This window comes from Sphaerodactylus townsendi, linkage group LG01 (genome assembly GCF_021028975.2).
Source record: "Sphaerodactylus townsendi isolate TG3544 linkage group LG01, MPM_Stown_v2.3, whole genome shotgun sequence".
Lineage (NCBI taxonomy): Eukaryota > Metazoa > Chordata > Lepidosauria > Squamata > Sphaerodactylidae > Sphaerodactylus > Sphaerodactylus townsendi.
This window is the reverse complement of record NC_059425.1, coordinates 75,370,197-75,393,800: the sequence shown is the minus strand read 5'-3', so window position 1 is coordinate 75,393,800 and position 23,604 is coordinate 75,370,197. Positions and strand designations below refer to the sequence as shown.

Sequence of the window (23,604 nt, the reverse complement as noted above, 5' to 3'; positions counted from 1 at the left end):
AGATAGCCCATGTATGTATAAATTGTGTTCTTTCTTCTTTCACACAGTAGTAGTTGAAAAAACCTCTCCTCCCATGCCTGTTGAAGTTGGCCCAGAGGTCTCTACTTCAAGTGCTAGTCAAGTAATAGCACCAACTCAGGTTACAGGTATGATGCATGTTTTCTGTGCAGGAATTTCTGGAGGTCAAATGGGTACATTTTCCAAATTAGTTGAATAGTATTAGAGCATCGAATGAGAAGGCTGGAGTAGCAGAGTCCAAAGAAATAGTGAGCCAGAAAGTTCAATCCAGGAAGGCAGAATATGTTAAGTGGTTTGTTTTCCGCTGGTCTGGACACACAGTCAGGATGCAGAGTAATCTCTCATTTTGTGTGTATAAAATGCCCGGGGGTGTCAACTGGCAAATTACATATAAATACTTTCTGAGTTCTTCAGGCAAACCATTTCAAATAATCTTATGGATGAATTCATGGGTTCATATTCCATGACTCAGCTGCAGTTTTCTATATGCATGTAAGAGTAGCGGATACACCCACTTTTCATTTAAACACAGGTCTGTTAATATACCCACCAAAACAGCATCTTTACCTTCAAAAAGCCGTTGCTTTATGGGATATATTAGCATAAATATTGCATGCAGACATGTGCCTGAATGTGGCATATACTTGCCTCTGTATGCATATGGGAAAGTTGACATGTGTTAGTATATATAATATGTAAAGGCATATCTTTTCAAATACATATTTAAAAACTCCACGAAAGCATAGAAAGTGAACGTGTGCCTGTATTTACTCCATAGTAAGTTCTTGAGAAACAGTGTTGATAAAGGGTCTGATTAGATTTTCCTGAAGTAACTAATTTGAAGATTGTTTACAAATCCTAACAAATATTGTCAGATTTTGGAAGATTGGTTTGTAAGTGTTGCTACTGGGAGATCTTGAATTTAAAAATGCAGTTTTATCAAATGAATGTGTGTAATTCTATTACCATCTGTATGGTCTGTAAGGACACACTGAGGGACTTTCTTCCTGGCTGTAGAATCTGCCATCCTCCAAAAGTCTGTCGATGCCCAAACATCTTCCTGAACTGAGTGAGACCTTCTGATTTTGGTCTCTAACAGTGCAGAGTTACCGTAGAGCCCTCCAGGAATTAGGCAGTCTAAGAAATCTAAACAATGAATGAATGAATGAATGAATGAATAAATAAATAAATAAATAAATAAATAATAGTCTAAGCCTACTGAGATAATGGGTTTAGGCAGAAAGACTACCTCTCCATGTACATCCCTTTTATTTATCGTTCCAGTGTCTCCTCACTTCCTTTCGCATAAGTAGTTTCCTATTCCAGTGCTTTCTTTCCCAGAACTTTTGGAGGGGCTATCAACAGTGGTAAGGCATATCTCCTCCCTAGCAATTGTAAGGACAACTTTTAAGGTTGGGGACATTCTTTTAATGTTGGAGGCATTAAGGTTGGGGGCTACGTTGGAGGCATTCTGTGACTGAAAATTCAATTGAAGCTGACCAAAGTTGACTCCACCCCCAGGAATACCCCTAGCCTGCTCAAACATCAGGCTGGCGCAGCTCTTCAATCAGCAGGCATTTCCAGGTCAGGTGATGCCAGGCTCCATGGCACCCGCCATTGCCAGTTTTCCTTCCCCACCAATGTAACTGCCGATTCACACACCCCATCCCACCCCACAATTGTGTTGCCCAAATTTACAGATTAGGGACATAATTTTAGTTATTTCACATGTCTTTCCTGGTGCCAGGTTCATCTTTGAAAAAGACTTGTAAATGGGCAAAAAGATTTTTCTCCATGTAAACCGGTATGCTTCCTACTATCAGCTCTTTTTCTCTTCAGAAAGAAAAGACTGTCCTCAGGATTTCCAAAGCAGCCATGGTGGGAAAACCATTCCTTGGAATGGTTTTATGAACAGCTTCAATTGGAACTCCTACTGATACTTCTTCTTTCAAAAGCTCATGTTCTCCTGTTGCTATTAAACGTGGTGATTCAGTAAACCCAAAACCCAGGAAAAAAGCCATATTGTCTACCTAGCTCAGCCTGACATGCAAGATCTACCTGCCTCCCTTACACTGCCAGTGCAGTTTTCTCCCCCTTCCACCATTTCCCGAAGTTATGGAAAAAGGTGGAGAGAGGGAGAACCGGAAAAGTTCAGGTTCACTGTGTTTACCCAAAAGGTGTCAGTAATACCTGAATAAAGCAGGCTCTGTTTGGGTTTACTGATAATTTCTAGGTTTAAAAAAAAGAATCTGAAATTTAATGATATTTTTAATTGATGCTCAAGCCTTGTTGGTATTCTTCTATTACAGCGTATTTGTCCTCAGTGGCTTAAGCCAGATCCAGTTAGTGGTGTGATATTGTTACTTCATGTATGAAAAGAAAGTGACAGTGATTTTTTGGGGGCGGGGAAGGTGCTAATGCAGCAGGTAATTGAGTCTGTGAATACAAGCCAACAGGTTTAAAAGGATGTGAGAGAATCAGAGAGCATCTCCCCCCACAAAACTCAGACAGACAAACTTTCATGCCAAAAATATTTACAAGCAAACATTTGCCCTGATCTTAGTTTTTTCTTGATAACTATATCAAGGTGCATTAACTTCATTTTTGAACACTTATACAACACTTTTTGAAAAAAACTGTTTTCTTTGAAAAGTAATATTAGTAAATAGATATAACCATACTGATTTTGCTGCATTGTTTTGGTTACTTTTATTCATCCTGTGGGGTAAATTCAACTATCCTCCAAATAGCCTTCCTGTAGTCTAAGGTGCCTTCCTCCAACTTAAAGAAGGCTTCAAACTCAAGCCCAAAGGAATATATAAATAAATAAAGTAATAAATAAAACAACAATTTACCCCCTTAAATGTTTGTTCTTTGCATCAAAACAAAGTGATTCAGAACAGTTTTCTATATACTGGAGAAGAAAATGAGTTTGTTTTACAATCCACAGCAAATGAGTTAAACCTTACATAGGTAATCAGTTTCATAAATGCAGAGTTCTCTTCAGTGTGAAAAAGAAATAACTGTTCAGTGGGAAAATAAATCTGTTGCCTGTTCTGGATGCATTCTGATGGAAGAATAACTCTGTTGAAAGACACAATCATAACATGATTACTTTCTGGAGCCTAGCCTTAGACTTTCTGAGCTATTTGGCATTCTGACAAATGAAACTGGTCTTGGATGGCCAAAAAAAATAAAGCAATTGGCATAGTTAAAAAGGATACTTAGGAAGAAATAAAACAATAGATCTGGTACAGGGATGTATCTACAGAAAATAGCACTCAGGGCAATCACTCAATTAGCACCCTCCCACCCAAACAGTGCATGCCCCCTCACAAGAAGAGTAATATCAATATACAGATGGGACTGCATTTCTCTGGCATATCTAACCAGCCAGATAAGTGTACTAATGAGGGAGCTTTGACTCAGGAAAGCTTAATGTTTTGCTCAGCTACTGCAAAAGGTTATGGCTGTTATATGGATATAAGGAAATAAACTGGGAGTTCCCTGGTTCAAATCTTGCCACTGCCACAGACTCACCAGGCGGCTTAAGCCAGCCACTGTTTCTTTTTGCTGCAGGTTCCCATCTGCAATATAAGCGTAAAACTACTGGCCAACCTTACAGGACAGTTGTAAGGATGACAACAAGACAATGCAGGTGAAGCATATTGTGCTTTTAGTGGCTTGTTTTAATGGCTTAGTCTTCTTATTTTACTGGCTTGTTTTAATTACTGTAGTATCCTTTTGGTGATTTATTTTAATGGCTGTATTTTATTGTATTAGTTCTAAATTGCTTTGAGAAGGTCTTTGGAGAGACAACATAGGCATTTTCTATAAAAAATAAATAAATACAGTAGACATTCTCTTAAGTTGCTTTTACATGCTTTTCATCCCTAAGGGTACACATAACCAAGATTCAGAGGCATAGCAAGGGGGGAAAGCGCCTGGTGCACTGGTGCATCCTCCACCCCCATCCCGCCCCAGAACGCCCCTGTCCTGCCCCAGAACACCCCCAGAATGCCCCCGTCACACCCCCGTCACACCCTCGCCACACCCCCAGAGGGGCGCGCACCTGGTGTGTCGTGCAACCCCCTCCCCTTGGAGCTACGCCTCTGCCAAGATTACTTGTGTGCCAGTCCTAATAAAAGGTATTGCAACACTAACTAGTATCTAACAAGAACAGCTTATTGGCCAAAGTTCATGGAGTATGAATGCCCCCTTCCAATGACTACAAGGTCCATCCATCATTGAAAACAAATAGGAGGATAGAAGTTCTAGTAGTTTAGAAATTTATCTAAATAAACCAGTGTTGCCTTTAGTTCTGTAGACAGTAAAGGTAGTCAAAGAGCAAAGAAGTGTTTTACATGTTTATTTGTTATGAAGGTATTCTATGTCAGCAGGTGTGAGCACTGAATCAAAAGTGGTGGGCATTCTGGGTTAATTAGAATAAAAGGTTAGGACAGCAAAGAAATGAGATGTGAACAAGACTCCTTGCAGATGGCCTCTGAGGTAATGAGTGTAAAGTAATGTTTCACAGATTTATTTATCTGTTCATATTCAGAAGCACACTGACAAAGTTTAAGTTTCCCCGCATTTCACTCATTTTCAAGGAACTTTAATAAGAAAGAAGCTGAGGAAGCCAAAAGAAGTTTGGCATCTGGTTTAATGCCACAACCAGTGGAAGGAAGGAAGGAAGGAAGGAAGGAAGGAAGGAAGGAAGGAAGGAAGGAAGGAAGGAAGGAAGGAAGGAAGGAAGGAAGGAAGGAAGGAAGGAAGGAAGGAAGGAAGGAAGGAAGGAAGGAAGGAAGGAAGAGCAGAGGAAAGACAGAGAAAAGTAGTAGTAGAAAGACTGCCCCCCATCACAGATCTAGTGGTCCTCCTGGCAAAGCAGCCCTGAAGCAGCTTGCCAGCCACCCCCCACAGCCCCCATAACTGCCCTGCCCTGTGAGCTACCCATCAACTCACTGGCCAGGATCCTGGCACTCCTAAACCCATGCCACACCTGCACAGTGGAGAAGAGGCCTCCTCCACTCAGGCTGTCCTGGTGACCCAGGTTGGTCACAGGACCTCCAGCTCAGGGACAGCATGGGCAGCTCCAAATATGATGCCTTTGCTGCAAGGCTGTGTGCAGGAGAAGGCAAAAAAAAGTGTACACCTACTGGGGACCACACCACTGGCGTAATGCCCATTGGGCAAGGTGGGCAGCTGCCCAGGGCATCACCTTGTGGGGGGCATCAAAATGCTGGGTTCGTTTTTGGGTATTTTAGTGGTTTTCCATTTTCGGCCTGCAGGGGGCGCGGTTTTTAGGCTAGCAGCACCTAAATTTCAGTGTATCATCAGGAGACTGTCCTTATGCTACCCCCCAAGTTTGGTGAGGTTTGGTTCGGGGAGTCCAAAGTTATGGACTCCCAAAGGGGGTGCCCCATCCCCCATTGTTTCCAATGGGAGCTAATAGAAGATGGGGGCTACAGTTTTGAGGGTCCATAACTTTGCCCCCCCCTGAACCAAACTGCACCAAACTTGGGGGGGTATCATTAGGGCAGTCTCCTGATGAGACCCTGAAAGTTTTGAGACTGTGCCTTCAGAAATGTGCCCCCCCCAGCCTGCAACCCCCATGGACAGCAATACAGAAAACTCAATGCAGAACAAAGATTCTTGGGCAAATGTCTAGGATGTTCCTGCAGGGGGTGCATTTTTGGATGTATTGGCACCAAAATTTCAGGGTATCATCTGGAGATGATGGCACCCCCCAAGTTTGGTGCAGTTTGGTTCAGGGGGTCCAAAGTTATGGACCCTCAAAGGTAGCCCCCATCTCCTTAGCAAAGAATGGGGGATGGGGCACCCCCTTTGAGGGTCCATAACTTTGGACCCGCAAAACCAAACTTTGGGGGTACCATAAGGACAGTTGATGATACCCTAAAAGTTTGGTGCCAATACATCCAAAAATGCACCCCCTGCAGGAACATCCTAGAAATTTGCCCAAGAATCTTTGTTCTGCATTGAGTTTTCTGTATTGCTGTCCATGGGGGTTGCAGGCTGTGGGGGGCACATTTCTGAAGGCACAGTCTCAAAACTTTCAGGGTCTCATCAGGAGACTTCCCTAATGATACCCCCCAAGTTTGGTGCAGTTTGGTTCAGGGGGGCCAAGGTTATGGACCCTCAGGCACAGCCTGAGGGTCCATAGAAAGAAAATTATACAAAGAAAATTTTGAGAGAAAAGACTTAGGAGACTTCCCAAGAAAGCAGCAGTTGTTCAGTTCTCTTATATATGTTTAATTCTTTTATTCAGGACACCATTCTTGGAAAGTTGATCTGTAAATTTTCTACCTATGGTCAGATTTTGCCATGAACATGCAAGGCAATTAAAGAAAATTTGAAGCTATCTCAACATATAAGCCAAGAAAGATTTCATCAAGAGTTTTAAAAATAGTTTTTCACTTGCCTTTAAGATTTGAAATGTTTGTTGATAATGTCAGGAAGTGCATCATTTATGTGTACCATGTCATTCTGGAAGATTTCCAAGGGCACAGAAAGTAACAGAATTTGCATTCCTTGTACAATAGCTGTCTATTTTTGGCACTTTTTCAGTAATGAAGGAACAGACTCAAAACATTCTGTTCTATACACTGAGAGAAGACTGCCATGTGGCACTTAAGTGAATACTGATTACACAATTAACTCAGATATCACCATTACAGAACCAAGAAGAAATTCAATATATACTAGCAGTTACTGTGGCTTATTGTGGTGAAATGGGAAAGGAACAGTAGCAGCAAATCAATTGCAGAGGCCAACAGTACGTGCTCATGCAAACACGCAGCCTGATACTGTGCGATGTCAGTGATGTGTGTGCCCGCATTCCTTGGGGGCAGGGAATGGAAAGGCACCCTTCCCACACATCTAGGCTGGCTGGTCATGATCCTTTACCTGGGAGTAAGTTTGGGTGTCGCTTCAGGGAAACCCTCTGAGTGGCGCGAGGCAGCCATTCAAAGTATGTCACGGTTGCTGTACCGAGCTTACTCCTGAATAATGCATGCCTGGTTTTCTTAACTGTAACCGCAGTATTCAGGGAATCTAGGGTGCCTGGCCCCTCCCTCCCGTCCCTTGCATGTTGCCCCTCACTCTCTTCCCTCCCTCACTTCTCTTCCCTTGCATGCCACCCTTCCCCCTCCCTCTCTTCCCTTTCCCTCCGCTAGGGTGGGTGGGTCATATCAAGATGGTGGGCCCCCTGCCTCCCCTCCCTTGCATGCCACCCCTCACTCTCTCCCCTCTCACACTTCTCTTCCCTTTCATGCCTCCCCCTCCGTCCCTTTCCTCTCCCTCCCTCTCTTCCCTTGCATGCCACACCCCTCCCTCCCTTCCCTCTCCCTTGTGTGTATGTGTGTGTATGTGTTTCACTTCCACTCGAGTTACTGCCTATGTACTGTTTTCTATGCTCATATCTGGCCATCTGAGTGAACATTCTAAGCTGCATGAACATTCTAAGGGTGACAGTAACACACAGGCAGCTGCATGTCCTTCACCATGGAGCGCCAGGAAAAAGGCGTTTTACCTGGGCCAGGTGTGAACTTTCATGTATGTGAACATCTAAAAACACTCTCACCTGGCTGACTATAGTGGCTGGGAATTTTCAGAGGAATTGGCCCAGCAGTTACTGCGGTATACTATCATCAGCAAATACATGGTTAGCTTTTTATATATATAGATTATTGACATCTTTTAACATTAGAAATAGTTGTAATTTATTTAAATATTTATGCTGCCTTTCCACCCAATCACAGCCTCCAAGGTGGTGAACATAAGAACATTAAAACATTTAAAGAAGTATAAAAATATGAAATTCAAATATAACCTTCAATTAAAAACATATAAACAAACAGCACTAGAAGGAAGGTACGAAACTGTTATGGGGTGTGTGGAGGACAAAACAAAAAAGATGAACATTTACCTGCTATCCAAAGACACTGACAGAGGAAGAGAGAAAGACATCCCTGGGAAGGGAGTTCCAAAACTTTGGTGCCATGACAGGTTGTCATCCGTCTAGCCTCAGATGGCTGGGGCAACTGAAGCAGGGCTTCCGAATGAGCATGTAGGTTTGTATGGGACAAGGTAGTCTTTAAGGTATATTGGTCCCAGGCCATGTGGTGGTAGTGGAACATAACATCAAGTCACAGCTGACTTATGGCTACCTGTAAGATTTTCCAGGCAAGAGGTAGTTTGCAATTGCTTGCCTTCACATGGCTAAGGGAATTCTGCAAGAACTGTGATCTGGCCCAAGTTTGCCCAGCAGGCTTCATGTGGTGGAGTGGGGAATCCAAAGCTTTAAAGATCAATACAGCACCTTGAATTGACCCCAGAAGCAAATTGTAAGTCAGGGTAGGTGGAACAAGACTACAGTGATGTGGTTCTATAGCCCACTTCACTCCACACTCTGGACACAGCATTCTGTACCAACTGTAGCTTCCAGACAATCTTCAAGGGCAGCCCCATGTGGAGCTCACCACAGTAATATAACATAGACGTTACTAGGGTATACACCATCATGGCAAGATCTTTGCTGCCCAGGAAGGGCTGTAGATGGCTCAACAACCAAACCTGGTGAAATGCATTCTTGGCCACCCCTGCCACCTGTTTATCCAACAGGAGTCCCAGCCCCGGCATACACCTAAGCTATTAACCTGCTGCTTTAAAGGGAGTGCAGTCCCATTTGGAAGGGAGAATGGACGATTCCCCACGGTCAATTAATTGCGTGATACTCATGCAAAATATCAAGGTTTCAGCAAGAACTTCCCACTGCTTGAGCGACGAACAGAGATTCATCCCATTTCTGGTGCTCGTTCTCCCCCTTATCCCGCGTCCCAGCAAAACCTGCTTGAAAGTACAACTTTTCTTCTTAGCACGTTTTCGATCCAGTTTCGAGGGGAGGAATGGGGGTCCAATCTTTGTTTAAAATTCCCACTGTGGAGCGTGACACAAATGTCTAGCAACCAATCAGTGCTCAGCAGGTTCTGAGCAATGCGTGCGCAGCCTCTTCTGGGTTTCGATTTTGCTTTTGGTCTCAGTGAGCGCATGCGCGAGGAGACGTTAGCATAGGAGAATGAAAAACCGCTTAAACGATTAACCGTTCACCCTTCCAAATGAGCAAAAACCCGCTTAAGTGCCTAAATGCTTAAACATTCATCCTTGCAAACAAGCAAACCTCAGGTTGCAAGTGGCAGGGAAAAATTTCCCACCTCCAAAAGGTCCCGCCCCAGCGTGGCATGCCAGCCAATCAGGAGAGAACCGCAAAGGAGATCACATGGTAGTGGGGATTACTACATTTCTGGAACCCGTGATAGGCCTGCATGTCTTTGCTGAATACATGCTGCGGTGTGGGGGTTGAAACCCCGATGTAAAGGTGTGATTTCTTTACAAACTTGGTTTGATCAATAGTCCATTTTATGGGTCAGACCTTCCCCCTACACCAGCGGCACCTCCATTTTGTCACGATTAAATTTCAACTTGTTGGTCCTCACCATTCCAACACTGCCCCCTGGCACCTGCTCATAGTTTCACAGACTGCCTGGGATTTGCTGGTAGAACATGATGGAGATTCTAATAGCCTTTTAATTGATCTGCAAAATATTTTACTTCATTAGTCTTAGCTTTCCCCAAAAGTATTTTGTGAGGTGGGATAAGCTTAATGGCCAAGACCACCCAACAGGCATACAGCTGAATGGATTGGCCCATAAATGGTTCGTATAATTAAAAAAAATCAAAGCAACTTTTGATAGGCAAGCATGATCGTAAATTAAATACTGGCTCATGATAAGATTTAATATGGAATATTCAAAGATAAAAATGGAATTTAGCGATTGTAAGGTATGTTGGAATGTATTAATGAATTTACATTGAGCTACACAGCTGGCAGTAGTTAAAAAGTCTTTTGCAAATATGAATTGATTCTGGAGCATGAAAGAGAATTACAGTGCCTGGATAATACAGAGGTATCATATCCAGTGCAAAAATTCCTTGTCCCGTAATAAAGGTCCTCACAAATCCTTCTTCTCCTAAAGGCCCTTCTCCTAAATGTTCTTCTCTGAAGCTGAGAAATCAGCAAAATGCTACACTACTTAAATGTTGGACATTATATCTCCCTGCACTACTAATTTTCAAAATACAGAATGCTTAATATATTAAGCTTTGTGATATTAATTTAATAGTTATAACATGCATGTAAATCATTAACTGAACAAGAATGGGGTAGATCCTACCTGTTACCTATCTCTCAACTGAGTAAAGTTTATTAATTTAAATATTTATACTCTATTTTTCCTGTTGGCTCAAGGCAGCTTACAAACAGCAATCTTAAAAATAGAGATTAAAATAAAATTAAACACCCAAATACCTCCCTTCTGCCTCTCCCCCATAAAAGTTGCCTGCTATTCATTCCCTATCAAAAGCCCTGGTAAACAAGTCTTGTAGCTCCTCCTAAATATCTCCTGCAATGGGGCTTCCAGCATCTTTTGGGGGACCCCATTCCACAACGTGGAGGTCATGATGACCTGGGCTCTGGTGGCAGCCTGAAGAATGTAATTGGTGCATAGGAACCTGTGGGAGGAGATAGTCCTTCTCATATGAGGCCCACAGGCCATGAAGGGCTTTAAAGGTTATAACCAGCACCTTGGATTGAATTCAGAAATGAATTGGTATCCCTTTTTCAGGATAAAGATGACAGGAGATTTGTGAAGTCATCCACCATGTCCTGGACCGTCTTTGTTCTAGAATTCTCTGCTTGGGTCCTAATGCCTGCTTAGTTTTGCCCTTAAGGCATTGGAACCCAACCAGAGCATTCAAGAACAAAAATGGTCTAGGAAATGGTGGATGAAAACAAAATTTTCCTTCATATGTGTGTCTGAGAGGAGAATGTTCTGCTATTTCAATAGACTTGAAATTGTTCTATTATATGATGGTTAGATCTAAGGCACAGTTCTCTATTTTTGCATATGAATGTTGCTCAACTGCCGAGTAGACTATAAAAACATAGGCTGCGTGAGGTGGACTTTGAGTAGTGGAGTGCGTTGTTTGTATAAATTACAGCGCATTGAATGCTTGAACATGTTATTACTAGATAATATTAGAGTATTCTAACAAGAAGAAAGTAGAATCCTTTGAAATGTTGTGTTGAAAGATAGTGTTATGGATACCATGAACTGCCCAAAAACCCAAAAGACTGGTTCTAAATCAAATCAAGGCTGAAATGTCTGGACTGAAAGTTAAAATGGCTAACTAAGGCTATCATAATTTGGCCACTTTATAAGAAGACAAGAGTCAATGGAAAAGAGAATAATACTAGAAAAGGTTGAAGGCAGCAGGAAAGGAGGAAGACCTAACATTAGATCAGTGGTGAAGCCACCAAGGGGTGGGGGGGGGTGGGGGCATGACGCACCAGGCGCAAGGCTGTTAACAAGAGGATGTTTTGGTGGACATTAGACCTTTAGGCACTCTCTTCTTACTTTGTAGCTCTTTGTCTCAAAGTGCAGTTTTCCTAGATCTGTTTGTGCTCATTTGAAAGGTATCCTGGCTGATTTGTTACCCCCACCCTTTAAAAAAAAAGAAAAGTACAGTGCTTCTCACAGATTCTCCCCTTTCTTTCTGCCACCTTTGTTTCTCCCCTTCTTTTCTCATGGTGTGTGTGTGGGGGGTGGGGGTGGGGGCGGGGATTGCACAGTCAATCAAATCAGCTTTCTCAGTTTCCCACAGAGCTTTCCATGTAACTTAGGGCAGAGAACTATCTAAATGGTGCAGGAATTGCAGAGGCCGTCAGATTGGCTTTTTCAATTTCCCATAGAGCTTTCAATGGGCCTTTCCCCACTTACCTTAAGCCCCGCGCTACTTGAGGAGAGTAGTGCGGGGTCCCCCGGCACTCCCCACGAGAGGGGCGGCGACAGCACAGCCGCCCCCGACACTGCTGCTGTCATGCCCCCTCAGAGCGAGGCTCTTTCAAAGGGTGCCTTTTGATGACCCCGCGCAGAGCGCGGGGTCCTGGGGATGCCCGGGCGCGCACCATGGATGCTGTGCATTGGGAATTGTGGGCAGCAACCCTCGAAAAAAGGTAAGTGGGGAAAGGGCCAATATTACTTTAGGGCAGAGAATGATCTGGAAGGGGGTGGGGGATCAGAAGCCATCCAAGAAGCAGCAGTGGCGTAAGAGGTTAAGAGCTCGTGTATCTAATCTGGAAGAACCGGGTTTGATTCCCAGCTCTGCCACCTGAGCTGTGGAGGCTTATCTGGGGAATTCAGATTAGCCTATACACGCCCACACACGCCAGCTGGGTGACCTTGGGTGAGTCACAGCTTCTCGGAGCTCTCTCAGCCCCACCTACCTCACAGGGTGTTTGTTGTGAGGGGGGAAGGGCAAGGAGATTGTCAGCCCCTTTGAGTCTCCTTCAGGAGAGAAAGGGGGGATATAAATCCAAACTCTTCTTCTTCAATCAGCAATGGACCTTCAGCTTTTAAAACAACAGTGCCCTTCCAGTCATTTTGAAATGGCTGCCGTAGAGTGCTATGCTGTGAGCAGGGAAGGGGTGTAGGAGCTTTCCCTTTCAAGCAGAAGAAAAAGTCGCATTTGAGGAGATTTCAGAAACCACAAATTTCTTTAACGTAAATGCGCAGACACTTCCCAAGAGGGTAAAAATGTTGCGTAATTACAAATCTGACCCAAAGAGAATGTCCACTTAAAGCAAAGGAGACCAACCGGGTAAAAGACCAGTGATTCATAGGATCGGCATGAATCAGAAGTGTTTTAATGGCGCTGCACATACATATATTCTAATATACTGTTAGAGTATATGCATCCCTAGTTCTGTTTTCCACTCTTTGGTGCAATAAGGTTGTGGGATTCAGGTTTAATTTGGTTTAGATATCCTCCGTTCTATTACACTTGAAGTTTGGGGATTCATTTCATGGCAGCAGTCAGATCCCAATAATCGGTAGAGCTAGAATATGGATCAGATATAGAATACAAGTGCACTACTGGTATACAGTCCTAGAAAAAGGTAATGCATAAATCTGCAATCTGCCTCCTCTGAATTTCAGTACCAACTGATGGTCATGGTAGTTTCCAGAGAGCACTGCTGCTATGGCTTCCAACAGACCCTTTTACTATGCTTAGAAGCAATTTGGGAAAGATTACTGATAGGGGCTTCTCTCTCGGATTAAATTAGGTCTACATAATGTTTGTATTTCTGAGATTGGGAAGCTTAGTTAACTTGATCGACTCCATCTTTTAGTTGACGCTAAATTTTCCCCTATGTTCTTGGGCTTCCTGTCTTCATCCTCACTTACTCATATGTATTATTTATTCTGTCTCTGGTTCCCATCTATCAAGTTTTTTCTATTGGTGCATTTCAATGTGCTCTCTTTGGCAGAGCTTCATGGTTGATTTATTGGGATTCTCTGGGAGCAGAGACCATGCATATGTGGAGCCCAGACATTGAAGTCAATCCTGATTCTTTTTTTTTCCCTTTCAAGTTGTATGCTAAACCCAGAGCTTCCCTGATAGTTCTTGCTCAGGCAATTTATCCTCACCATTCTGCAGGTTCCCATCATTTAAATATTCTTTCAGGTAATGAAAGAAAGGTTACAGAAGCTGTTACTGAATACATTTCAGCAGCTTTGAGCATTTGAGCCAAAATATTGTCATCTGTAGGATAGATTTCAATTTTAATCTCAATTTTAAATGCAGATGTTTTAAACATGAAAGTTGTTCAGTGAGTCAACTTTTTATATTAATGTATTTTTATGTTAACATTCCTTGGGTATTAGAATCTCAATGGGTATCTTTTGAGATGGGCTTTTTGGACATTTTCCTTGAATGAATGTAACTAAACAGAACATAGATTTAATGGTCCAGGAACAAAGTTAGTGATGCATGGATCTGGAATCTTCCTCTTCCATACTTCAGTACAGCCTGGTAGTCATGTTGTTGCCCAGTGAACATAGACTTTGCTAGCTGAGGAGAAGACATAGTAGGAGACAAACGAATCAGAAGGAAGGGGTTTTTTTCCACAGCTCATGGTAGTGGCAGTGTTTTAACAAGCAGCCTTGACATGATTCAACAGAGATCTTTAGATTTCTGCCCTTTAACTACAGGTGACATTACAAATGAGGCAGAGCTACCAGGGGGCAGGGGGTGCGCGATGCACCGGGTGCACGCCTGCAGCGGGCACCAAAATTGAAAATATAAAACTTTTTTTGTGTTTTTACATTGTCGGCCGGCAGGGGGTGCAATTAGCAGCACCAAACTTTCAGGCTACCCTCAGACAACACTCCTGATGATACTAGCCAGGTTTGGTGAAGTTTGGTTCAGGGGATCCAAAGTTATGGATCCCCAAAGGGGGTGCCCCCATTCCCCATTGTTTTCAATGGGAGCTAATAGTAGATGGGGTTACCCATGTTGTTTAAGCTAGGGAGCCCTGGGTGTGTTCAGATTTGTGAGTTGGAGCATGTTCTATAATGTGATGGTGACTTTGAGATGACATGGTGCAAAAAATTGTTCCTTGGTCGTAGTGGGGGAGGGTGGCCTTGGGTCGCGGGGAGGCCGCCCATACTGGGGGGCGGGGGGGCGCAAAGCTCAGATTTTGGACCAGGCTCCATTTCCCCTAGCTACACCTCTGCATTACAACAAGGATGTCTGGTTTCTCAACTTTAGAGTTGTTGGTCACTTGTTCAGGCAAGAATTGACAAAATGCCCCAGAGTTAAGTCAAAGCCTGCTAACATCACTGGTCCCCTTGGGCAGGCTCAGCCAGGGCTGGGCTGATCCCTGTTATGTTGGTTCTGTCTCAGCATCAGTGACTTGTGGTGAAGGAGTCAGCATCAAAAGCGTAAACAATGGATTATTTGATCCTTGGCAGTGACCAGGTGACTGCAGACATTCTCCAATAAGAGGCCTCAAGCTGATTTAACTGTGGTAGCATTTGGGGCTGCTTAACAGGTGAGAACATCCAGGATACGATTCCTCAAACTTTCAGAAACTAGTCCCCCAGGGGTGCTTCAGAGGTAGAAAGAAGAAGAAGAAGAAGAGTTTGGATTTATATCCCCTCTTTCTCTCCTGCAGGAGACTCAAAGGGGCTGACAATCTCCTTTCCCTTCCCCCCTCACAACAAACACCCTGTGAGGTAGGTGGGGCTGAGAGAGCTCCGAGAAGCTGTGACTCGCCCAAGGTCACCCAGATGACGTGTGTGGGAGTACACAGGCTAATCTGAATTCCCCAGATAAGCCTCCACAGCTCAGGCGGCAGAGCTGGGAATCAAACCCGGTTCCTCCAGATTAGATACACGAGCTCTTAACCTCCTACGCCACTGCTGCTCCTACTTATTCCAAGATTCCAAGAAAGCTACCTACTTATTCCAAGATTTTTCTAAACTTGTTTCAGTTGCTTCAGAATTTATTTATATTCAAGAATACATACAGTCCTAACACAACATCAAATTTTGGAAATTAGTGTTGTTTGTTCTGCAGAGGAGAAGTGTTTTCTGCTTCCACTCTATGCCATTTTCCTGACCTCAGATGGTTCGGAGGGGGTACTATTTGACCAGTTGCAAACACCTAGGTATACTATCAGTGCACATGAAGTCCTCAGTGGTACAAAGAGAGACCATTCCAGGTTAGAAAATGGCATGGGGCCCAAGGCTACAGTTTCCTTTCCTCAGGGATCCTGATTTGCACATATTTGGTATGCATGTAAATATAACATAGAGGCCTTTCTAGATACTGTATTATACATTGCCTGTTGCAGAAATTCTGCTTCAGTAACTTTAGTGACAACTTTAAGATCACTGATTTGAATCACAAAGGATTTCACTTTTCCTTTTCGTTGGGTTTCTATAAGATTTTAAATAGTTTGCTGCAGGTTTCTTTTTTCTTTTTCTTTAGAAATCAACGAGTGCACCGTGAACCCTGATATCTGTGGATCAGGACATTGTGTTAACTTGCCTGTTGGATATACCTGCTTCTGCTATGAAGGATACAGACTTAATGATCAACAAACAAAATGTTCTGGTATGAGAACTTCCCCTTCTCCACCCAAGTCCCAGTTACTAAAACTATCATGAATGAAAGATTAAAAGAATGTAATTTTTTATTTGTAGGTGGAGATTACAGTTAATTTATTAAATCACTTATCTCCTGCTGTTCTTCTTGCTTCAAGAATTGCTGCTTCCCAGTAATCTTGCTCTCTATCTCTGGGAAACCTATGATACCATGTACATCATTAAGAGAATGTACCATTATGTATGTGTGGCAGTTCAGAACAATTGATTACATATGGAACATTTTTCAGGAATTTACTATCCCCTTCCCCATTATAACTCATTTTTCTCTCAAAATGGTTGATAATGCTGAAGGATTATACACCCATTGGGGAAATTAGGGGTGCAGTTAAAGATGAAAGAGGAAGCCCTCTCCCAACTGTGTACATACGGATGTACATTTTGCTCGCTCACAAAGTTTATTTGGTCCTGATCAAAATCTTTAGATTACCTGAAGATTCTCAAGATTAACACCATTTATTTGTTGGATTTGAAGAAGTGAAATGTGAAGAATGGATTAATGTGGGAGCATCAAAGGGTTCTTATTTGTCCTCATTCCCATAAGATCACCCAGCCATTATTCTTTTTTCATAGCCTTTATTGAATAATAAAATTAAAACAAAGTATTGGATACCTGTTTAATTGTTTTAATGATGAAGGATTCAGTGGTTTCAAAATGTGATTTTATTATGTTTTAGTTTGTTAGCTGCCTTGGTAGCCTGTGTGAGGGCAAGAAGGCATCATATGGACTTTGTAAATAATAATAAATAAGGAGAGAATGAACTTCTTTTACTAACCCTGGTTTCTAGAAGTTTCTAAAATCTTACAATGCAAAATACTCCATTCCCATGTGTCCTGCTCCCTTCTGAAGACACATTCATTTTGTTTGTTTCTACTCCTAGTGAACTGAATTCCCACATATTTAAACCAATGAGCATGCTTGTTGTGTCTGAAAGAAAAATTATGGTAGCACAATTTTTTCTTTTAAGTGACTTGTATACACTGGTTAGAATGAAGTAATGACTACCTTTCAATGTCCTTACATTTTATGTCTTAAACAGATATTGATGAATGTTCTCAGACTCCCCAACTTTGTTCCCTTGGGCGCTGTGAAAATACAGAAGGAAGCTTCCTCTGCATTTGCCAGGCAGGCTTCATGGCCAATGAACAAGGAACAGACTGTATTGGTAACTACTAAGTTTGATAAAATGAACACTAATTAGTTAAGATCCTGAGCTGAAATCAATTGATGTAATTGAGGACTACTTTGGTTGTTTTGAATAATTATTGCATCCGGTGCTAAATACTTAAGTGGTCAGGTGATTTGTGGTGATTTTTAAAAAACCACCTGTCTTTTAAAAAATATTTATTTGGACAAATGCATTTATAATATGAAATTGAGACTATATAATATGTTAGTGTTTCCCCTTCCTTCTTCCTGGACAAGGGCACCTGAGTGTAAGGGTGACTTCTAGTGCACATATGACCCAAAGTCCTTGTGGTGGTATCCAAGACATTGTATCTTGAATTGGCCCTAGTTTCCTGTCCTCTGGTGTGTTTTCATCTTGTCTCAGTTCTCATCTCGTCTCAGTTCTCATCTTGCCTCAGTGAAGAAAACAGGATGCATGAGAGAAAAATCAAGCCACTTTATTTATTTATTTTTATTTATTTTATTAGGCTTTTATACCACCCCATCCCCGAAGGGCTCTGGGCGGTGTACAGCATGTAGGGATAACAATATAAAATAGTTAAACATTTAAAAGCAGCGATAAAAAACTAAAAATTTAATTCCAAGGATTATACAATAAGTTTCAATGAAATAGAGTGGTGTCCAGCATTCCAGTTTTAAAATCCCCTCCCCCCCCAAAAGGGAGGCATGGCGAGTCTCGTTAGATGACAAATGGCCCAGATGTCAAGGGCCACAGGAGGGGGGGCACCATCAGCGGCCGGTTCCTCCAAAGGTCTTGTGGAATAGCTCCGTCTTACAGGCCCTGCGGAACTCACCAAGGTCCCACAGGGCCCGGACAGCTGGAGGAAGAGCGTTCCACCAGGCTGGGGCCAGAGCCGTAAAGGCCCTGGCCCGTGTGGAGGCCAGCCGCATCACCAAAGGGCCAGGGACCACTAGTAGATTGGCCTCCACGGATCGGAGAGGCCGTACAGGGACATATAGGGTGATGCGGTCTCAAAGATACGATGGTCCCAGGCTGTGTAAGGCCTTAAAGGTCAACACCAGCATCTTGAAGATGATCCGGAAATCTACTGGAAGCCAGTGCAGCTGATGCAATACAGGCTGGATATGTTCCCAGGTGGCGCTGCCTGTTAGTAAGCGCGCCGCTGCATGCTGAAACAGTTTTAATCTCCGGATCAAACGTTAGCGGCGGGAAGGCCTCGCACAGAGCGAAGTTGCTACAATAAGGTTTAATCTGGAGATGACCGCTGCATGGATCACCAGTGGCTAGGTCCGCTTTGGGAGAGTGAAGGGGGCCAACCGCCGTCCCATGGCGTGGAGATGGAAAAGGCAGCCCTCGGGTTGTATGGGCCACCTGGTTCTCCATCGCTGAAAGAGTACATTGAATCCAGGTGGACTCCCCCAGGCTGCGGGACGGAGGGGTCGGTCGCGCCAATGTGACCCCCCCTCCCCAACACCGGGTGGCTGGAAAGTCCCCCCCCCTCGTGGGTCGGTGAGCCAGAGTGGATCTCCGCCGGCTCGATGGATTCAGTTTTAACCTGCTCTGTCGCAACCAACCAGCGACCGCCTCCAAACAGTGCTGTAGAGCCGCAGGGGCAGCGGTTGCTCCCCCCTCCATCAACAGAATGAGCTTTGTGTTATCAGCGTACTGATGACAAATCAGCCCAAAACTCCATACCAGCTGAGCAAGGGGTCGCATTGGGCAGTCTGGGTTTTTGTAGATGTTAAATGTAGATGTTAAATAACAGCGGGGACAATAACGCCCCATGGGGTACACCGCATTGAAGCGGGCACTTCCGGGAGGCCTGATCCCTGCACCTCACTTGCTGATTCCGGCCCCAGAGAAACGAGACTATCCATTGAAGGACAGTGCCCCGTACTCCGGAGGCAGCCAGGCGGTGGGTCAAAAGGTCATGATCAACCACATCAAACGCTTTGGTGAGGTCTAACAACACCAGCAGCGCCGATCCGCCTCGGTCAAGCTGAATACGGAGTGTATCTGTGACGGCGATGAGAACAGTCTCCGTCCCATGCCCAGCACGGAAGCCGGACTGGAAGGGGTCAAAAACCCAGACTGCCCAATGTTGATCAAAAAGCCGTTGTTGACTTTCAGAACATGCTCATGATTTTTGTGAACTATCTGTGAATGCATTTCACAACAAATTTTTCTCTAGTTTTTCTCAAGTAATTAAAGTGTCCAGGTTGTGTCCAGTGTCCAGGTTGGGACAGGAAGGGATTCATAGAGGAATTTTGCAAACACCAATGCTTCTCACTTCTTGAAAACCATCACAGATAAATTTACACCTTGCTTAGAGTGAGTAGTTTTTCAAGATTGGTTGCCTTTTAATGGGCCTTGCCAAAAATAGCAGCTTAGATGGATTTTCTAGGAGTTCAATGGGAAAACACTGTGAGTGGTATTTCTTCTTTTATGATTATTCATTGTTGCCCCTAAAACATTATAAATCATGCTTTTAAAACATGAATACTTGTCATAGCCCTGAAATCTAGAATAAATTTAACGTGGTGATGTGCTCTTGATTTTGATTTTTCTTTTATTGTTGCCTTCAGTGGCCAGTTTAATGAGTTATACATCTGCAGATGATATGTGGTTAAATTCTAAGGAACTCAAACGCAGTGTAGCTTGTGGAATGGATCTTTTCCTCCTCCCTTTTCCTGCTGCAGCCCTTTATACTGCCTAACATTCTGAAGGACCTTGGGAAAATTATAGGGATATGATGTGGGGCCTAAAGCAGGAAGGTGGAATTGCTGAAAGTCTCCCCCTTGTACAAGCATATCCTCTTCCACTCATGAAAATATTTTTTTTGCTAGCTTCATGACAAGGTAATGGCTTTTCTCTTTCCTGAAGCATCTTCCTGTACTTTGGAGGAAATGCATCTTCCTGTACTTTGGAGGAAATGTTCAAATTCATTGAGTGAAATGGAAGCCATCAGTGATGTTAGGTTGCCTGTTTATATATTTGAAGTACAAATATATATTGGAAAAATGCCTTATTGGTATTTTTGGATATATTTGGGTGTCCAAATGGTATTCAAGATATTTTGGGATACCAGTAAATAGATCCAAAAAAAATCCAGAAAAATTCAGGAATATTCTTTGCCAGCATTTTAAGACTGTCAGGACTGGGTTTTTCCCCTTGAATTTTACCTTGTGCCTTTGGCAGTGTCTTTTTGCAAGGTTGGTTTGTCTTGAATTCTCTGACTTGATATGGATTCTGTTGGGCTTGTTAGTTGCCACAATATTCTGTTGTTCTGCTTGAATTCCCTGGTTCTGCATTGGTTCTGTTGGACTTGCAACAATGTTTCTTTTTTAAGTTGTTCTGATTTGAACTCTGGTTTGCCAGTGGTCATGTTGGGCTTGCCATATTGCCCCATGGTTCTGCTAGTGTTCTCTGATTTGACATTGGTTCTGTTGGGGTTCAATTTACATTGAAAGGATTGTGGGCAATGGTGGCATGCTTTTGGCTGTTTGGTTATTGTCTCTTTACCCTGGAGAAAACATGGAATTTTTTCCGCCTAGAAAGCAATACATGGTTGGCACACTTGCTTAGAGACCCATAGAACTGGGCTGCTTGGTCATATCTTTTGAAATATGCAGGTTCATTACCAGACAGGCAGGACTAGGTCCTCTGATATTTTGGTGTCTCTTTCTTGGAAAAATAACCATTCAGGGTCTCCCTAAGAAATAATGGACCCAAGTATTTTTGGAATTCTGAAAAAAAAACTGAATCCAAATACCAGACAGGCATTGGGGACCCAAATAACTCAGAATACAGGTATTTATGTCCTTTTCGAAATCTGAAATACTGATTTTTTTTCAGGTGTCCATCCCTAGTAGAGTAATTGGAAATGTAGTTTTGGAGAATTTTATAGATACCATGCACTTCCAAAAAGACAAATAAGTGGATTTTAGATCAAATCAAACCTGAGCTCTCCCTCACTAAATTGAAGCTACCATACTGTGGTCACATTGTGAGAAGCAAGACTCACTGGAAGAGGCAATAATGCTAGGAAGAATCAAAGGCTGTTGGAAAAGAGAAAAACCCCAAATGAGGTAGATTGACTCAACCAAGGAAGCCACAGCCCTTAGTTTGGAAGTTAGCAAGGTTGTTAATGATAGGATGTTTGGAGGTCAGTTATTAATGGGTCCCCATTAGTTGGAAGCAACTTGACAAAACTAAGCACACACCTCCCTAGTTGTCAATGTAAAGATAAAACCGGTTGTTGGAGATAGGAATCCCTGATGTATCATAAAACCATTAATTCACTCTCCCCAAACAAACCCATTAATCACATGGTCAACAGCATTTAACAAAGCATCAACATTTAATAAAATTGATTCATTTAAAAAACAACCACCATTACAAATAAAGCAAATTTGTAATTATGAATGTTTTATGTTGCATACAATACTTTGTTTAGATTTTAATTTTAAAAAATTCTCTGAATAGTCCTGCACATGGAGCATTGTGGCAGGGTACCACAAATGCAGAGATTTTTGGAAGATGAATTTGGAAGATGAATGTCTAGCTTCATAGTGACCATGAACTGAAAGGAGATGACCAGAAATGCCAGTGAGCCAGGAAACACATGACATCCTCCACACTTACAGAAGCAACAAAATGTACCTTGTAGTTGATAGAATTGCAAATACTTATGAAATCCCACCTTAAATTTTGCACTGTGTATGTGAAGTCTGCTCCAACATCTGAACTATTATGTAGAATGTAGCTAGTTGAAACCTAGTGGTCAGTAAATAAAAGTTTTCAAAATATAGGAAACTCCCATATTTTCTGCTTTTAACTTTTTTAATGTTTCTCATATCCTAGATGTTGATGAATGTGCCAGACCACATACCTGTGGGGAAGGCCTTTGTGTAAATACCCTTGGTTCGTATATATGTGAATATTGTGAAAGAGGGTTCCGAATGGACAGAAGAGGACAGTGTGAAGGTAACTTCTCTCTCTGCCATAACAAGTATACTAAAACATTAATTCTCATAGTCTTTATTATTGGAAATAATCAACAGCCAAATAATCAACAGCCATACATATCAACTTTTATTAATTTTAAGTATTTGTTACTGCACTGTGGTGATCCTTGCAAGTTGGCATGGTGGCCAGGAGCGCCTTGTGTCAGCTGCAATCTTTCATTGCCTACACTCAGCCAAACTGGCCACATGATCCATGTTTCTGTAACCTCATGTTTGGATTACTGCAATGTTTTCTGTGTGGGACTGCCCTTGAAGACAGCCTGGAAACTACAGCTTGTCCAGAATACAGAAGCCTGACTGCCAAGGTCTAGGATCATATGTTACCTATTTTGTAACAGCTACACTGGTTGCTTGTCTGTTTCCAGGTCAGTTCAGGATGTAAGAAGATGGGATGGAAGTGAAATCAGCCCAGTGTCAAGGTAGCAGCTCTCAACTGTAGTTAGCTATCTTTTTAGAGGAAGCGATAGATTGGGCGATCTCCCTCCCTTCTGGGTCTGTTCTGATGATCCCCACCACCTCTCCACTTCTAAGTGATAATAAGCCTGCTGATGAAACACAAATGGAGGGAGAGTGAATAGATTGCAATTAGAACGCTACCAAGTTCACATACTAGGCAAGGGTGGGAGATCACGGCAACCCTCAGGGATAAATCACTTCTAGGCATGAAGACAGGGAAGGGAGGAAGAGGGTTAATGGTAACTCTTCCTCCCTACTGGGGGTGAGAGCGGGGCTTCATTTGCTTCACAGATCCCCACATTCAGGCTGGAATAAAAAACACACCAAAGGGTGGATTCAGGTGGGGCGTTTTGGAGAGAGTTCCATTTTGTGTGTTCAGCTCTGGTTTTCAAGCAATAAAAACTGGTTGTGGTAAAAAAAAAAAAAAACAGTCAGCCAGCAGCACCATCTTTTCTCAAGCAGTCAAAGACTTCCTGGCTGAAAGTTCCTGGCCTGCCCCTTCTGCCTGGCCCACAGCCTCCACAAGCAATTGGCAACCCAGCCTGCAGGTGAGACTGCATCTCCTGTGCTGTTCTGCTTGGTCTGCAGCATAGTAAGATAGGGAGCCACCGCAGAGTAACAAAAATGCCGCATGCAGCTCTGGAGCCACTGGTTGCCCACCCCAGATCTAGATAAAGGTGCGCAGGCATTGTTGATCCTTTGGATCTATCATTTGCCTTTGATACAGTTGGCCATTTGGTATTGATCAGTCGCCTTAACTTTCTGAAGCTGCTGTGTGTTGGAGGGAATTACAGTTAATTAGGGATTTGCCTGTCTTGTGTAACTCAGTCTGTGTGGTGTGTCTGGTTGTCCCAAGTGTAA

At 43.0% G+C, this 23,604-nt stretch overlaps 1 protein-coding gene across 4 annotated transcripts in view; it reads left to right on the top strand.

Annotated features, from left to right (window-relative positions):
- The window catches only part of LTBP1 (latent transforming growth factor beta binding protein 1), a 270,959-nt gene that overhangs the window by 143,735 nt on the left and 103,620 nt on the right, over positions 1-23,604 (top strand). For 2 of the 4 annotated variants that reach the window (XM_048484134.1, XM_048484115.1), the window contains 4 exons: positions 51-146; positions 15,934-16,059; positions 17,150-17,275; positions 22,124-22,246. In XM_048484134.1, the coding sequence (XP_048340091.1) occupies positions 51-146; positions 15,934-16,059; positions 17,150-17,275; positions 22,124-22,246 (471 nt within the window). Of the gene's footprint in view, positions 1-47; positions 147-15,933; positions 16,060-17,149; positions 17,276-22,123; positions 22,247-23,604 lie in introns of all 4 variants that reach the window. The other 2 variants (XM_048484124.1, XM_048484106.1) reach the window with 1 other exon arrangement.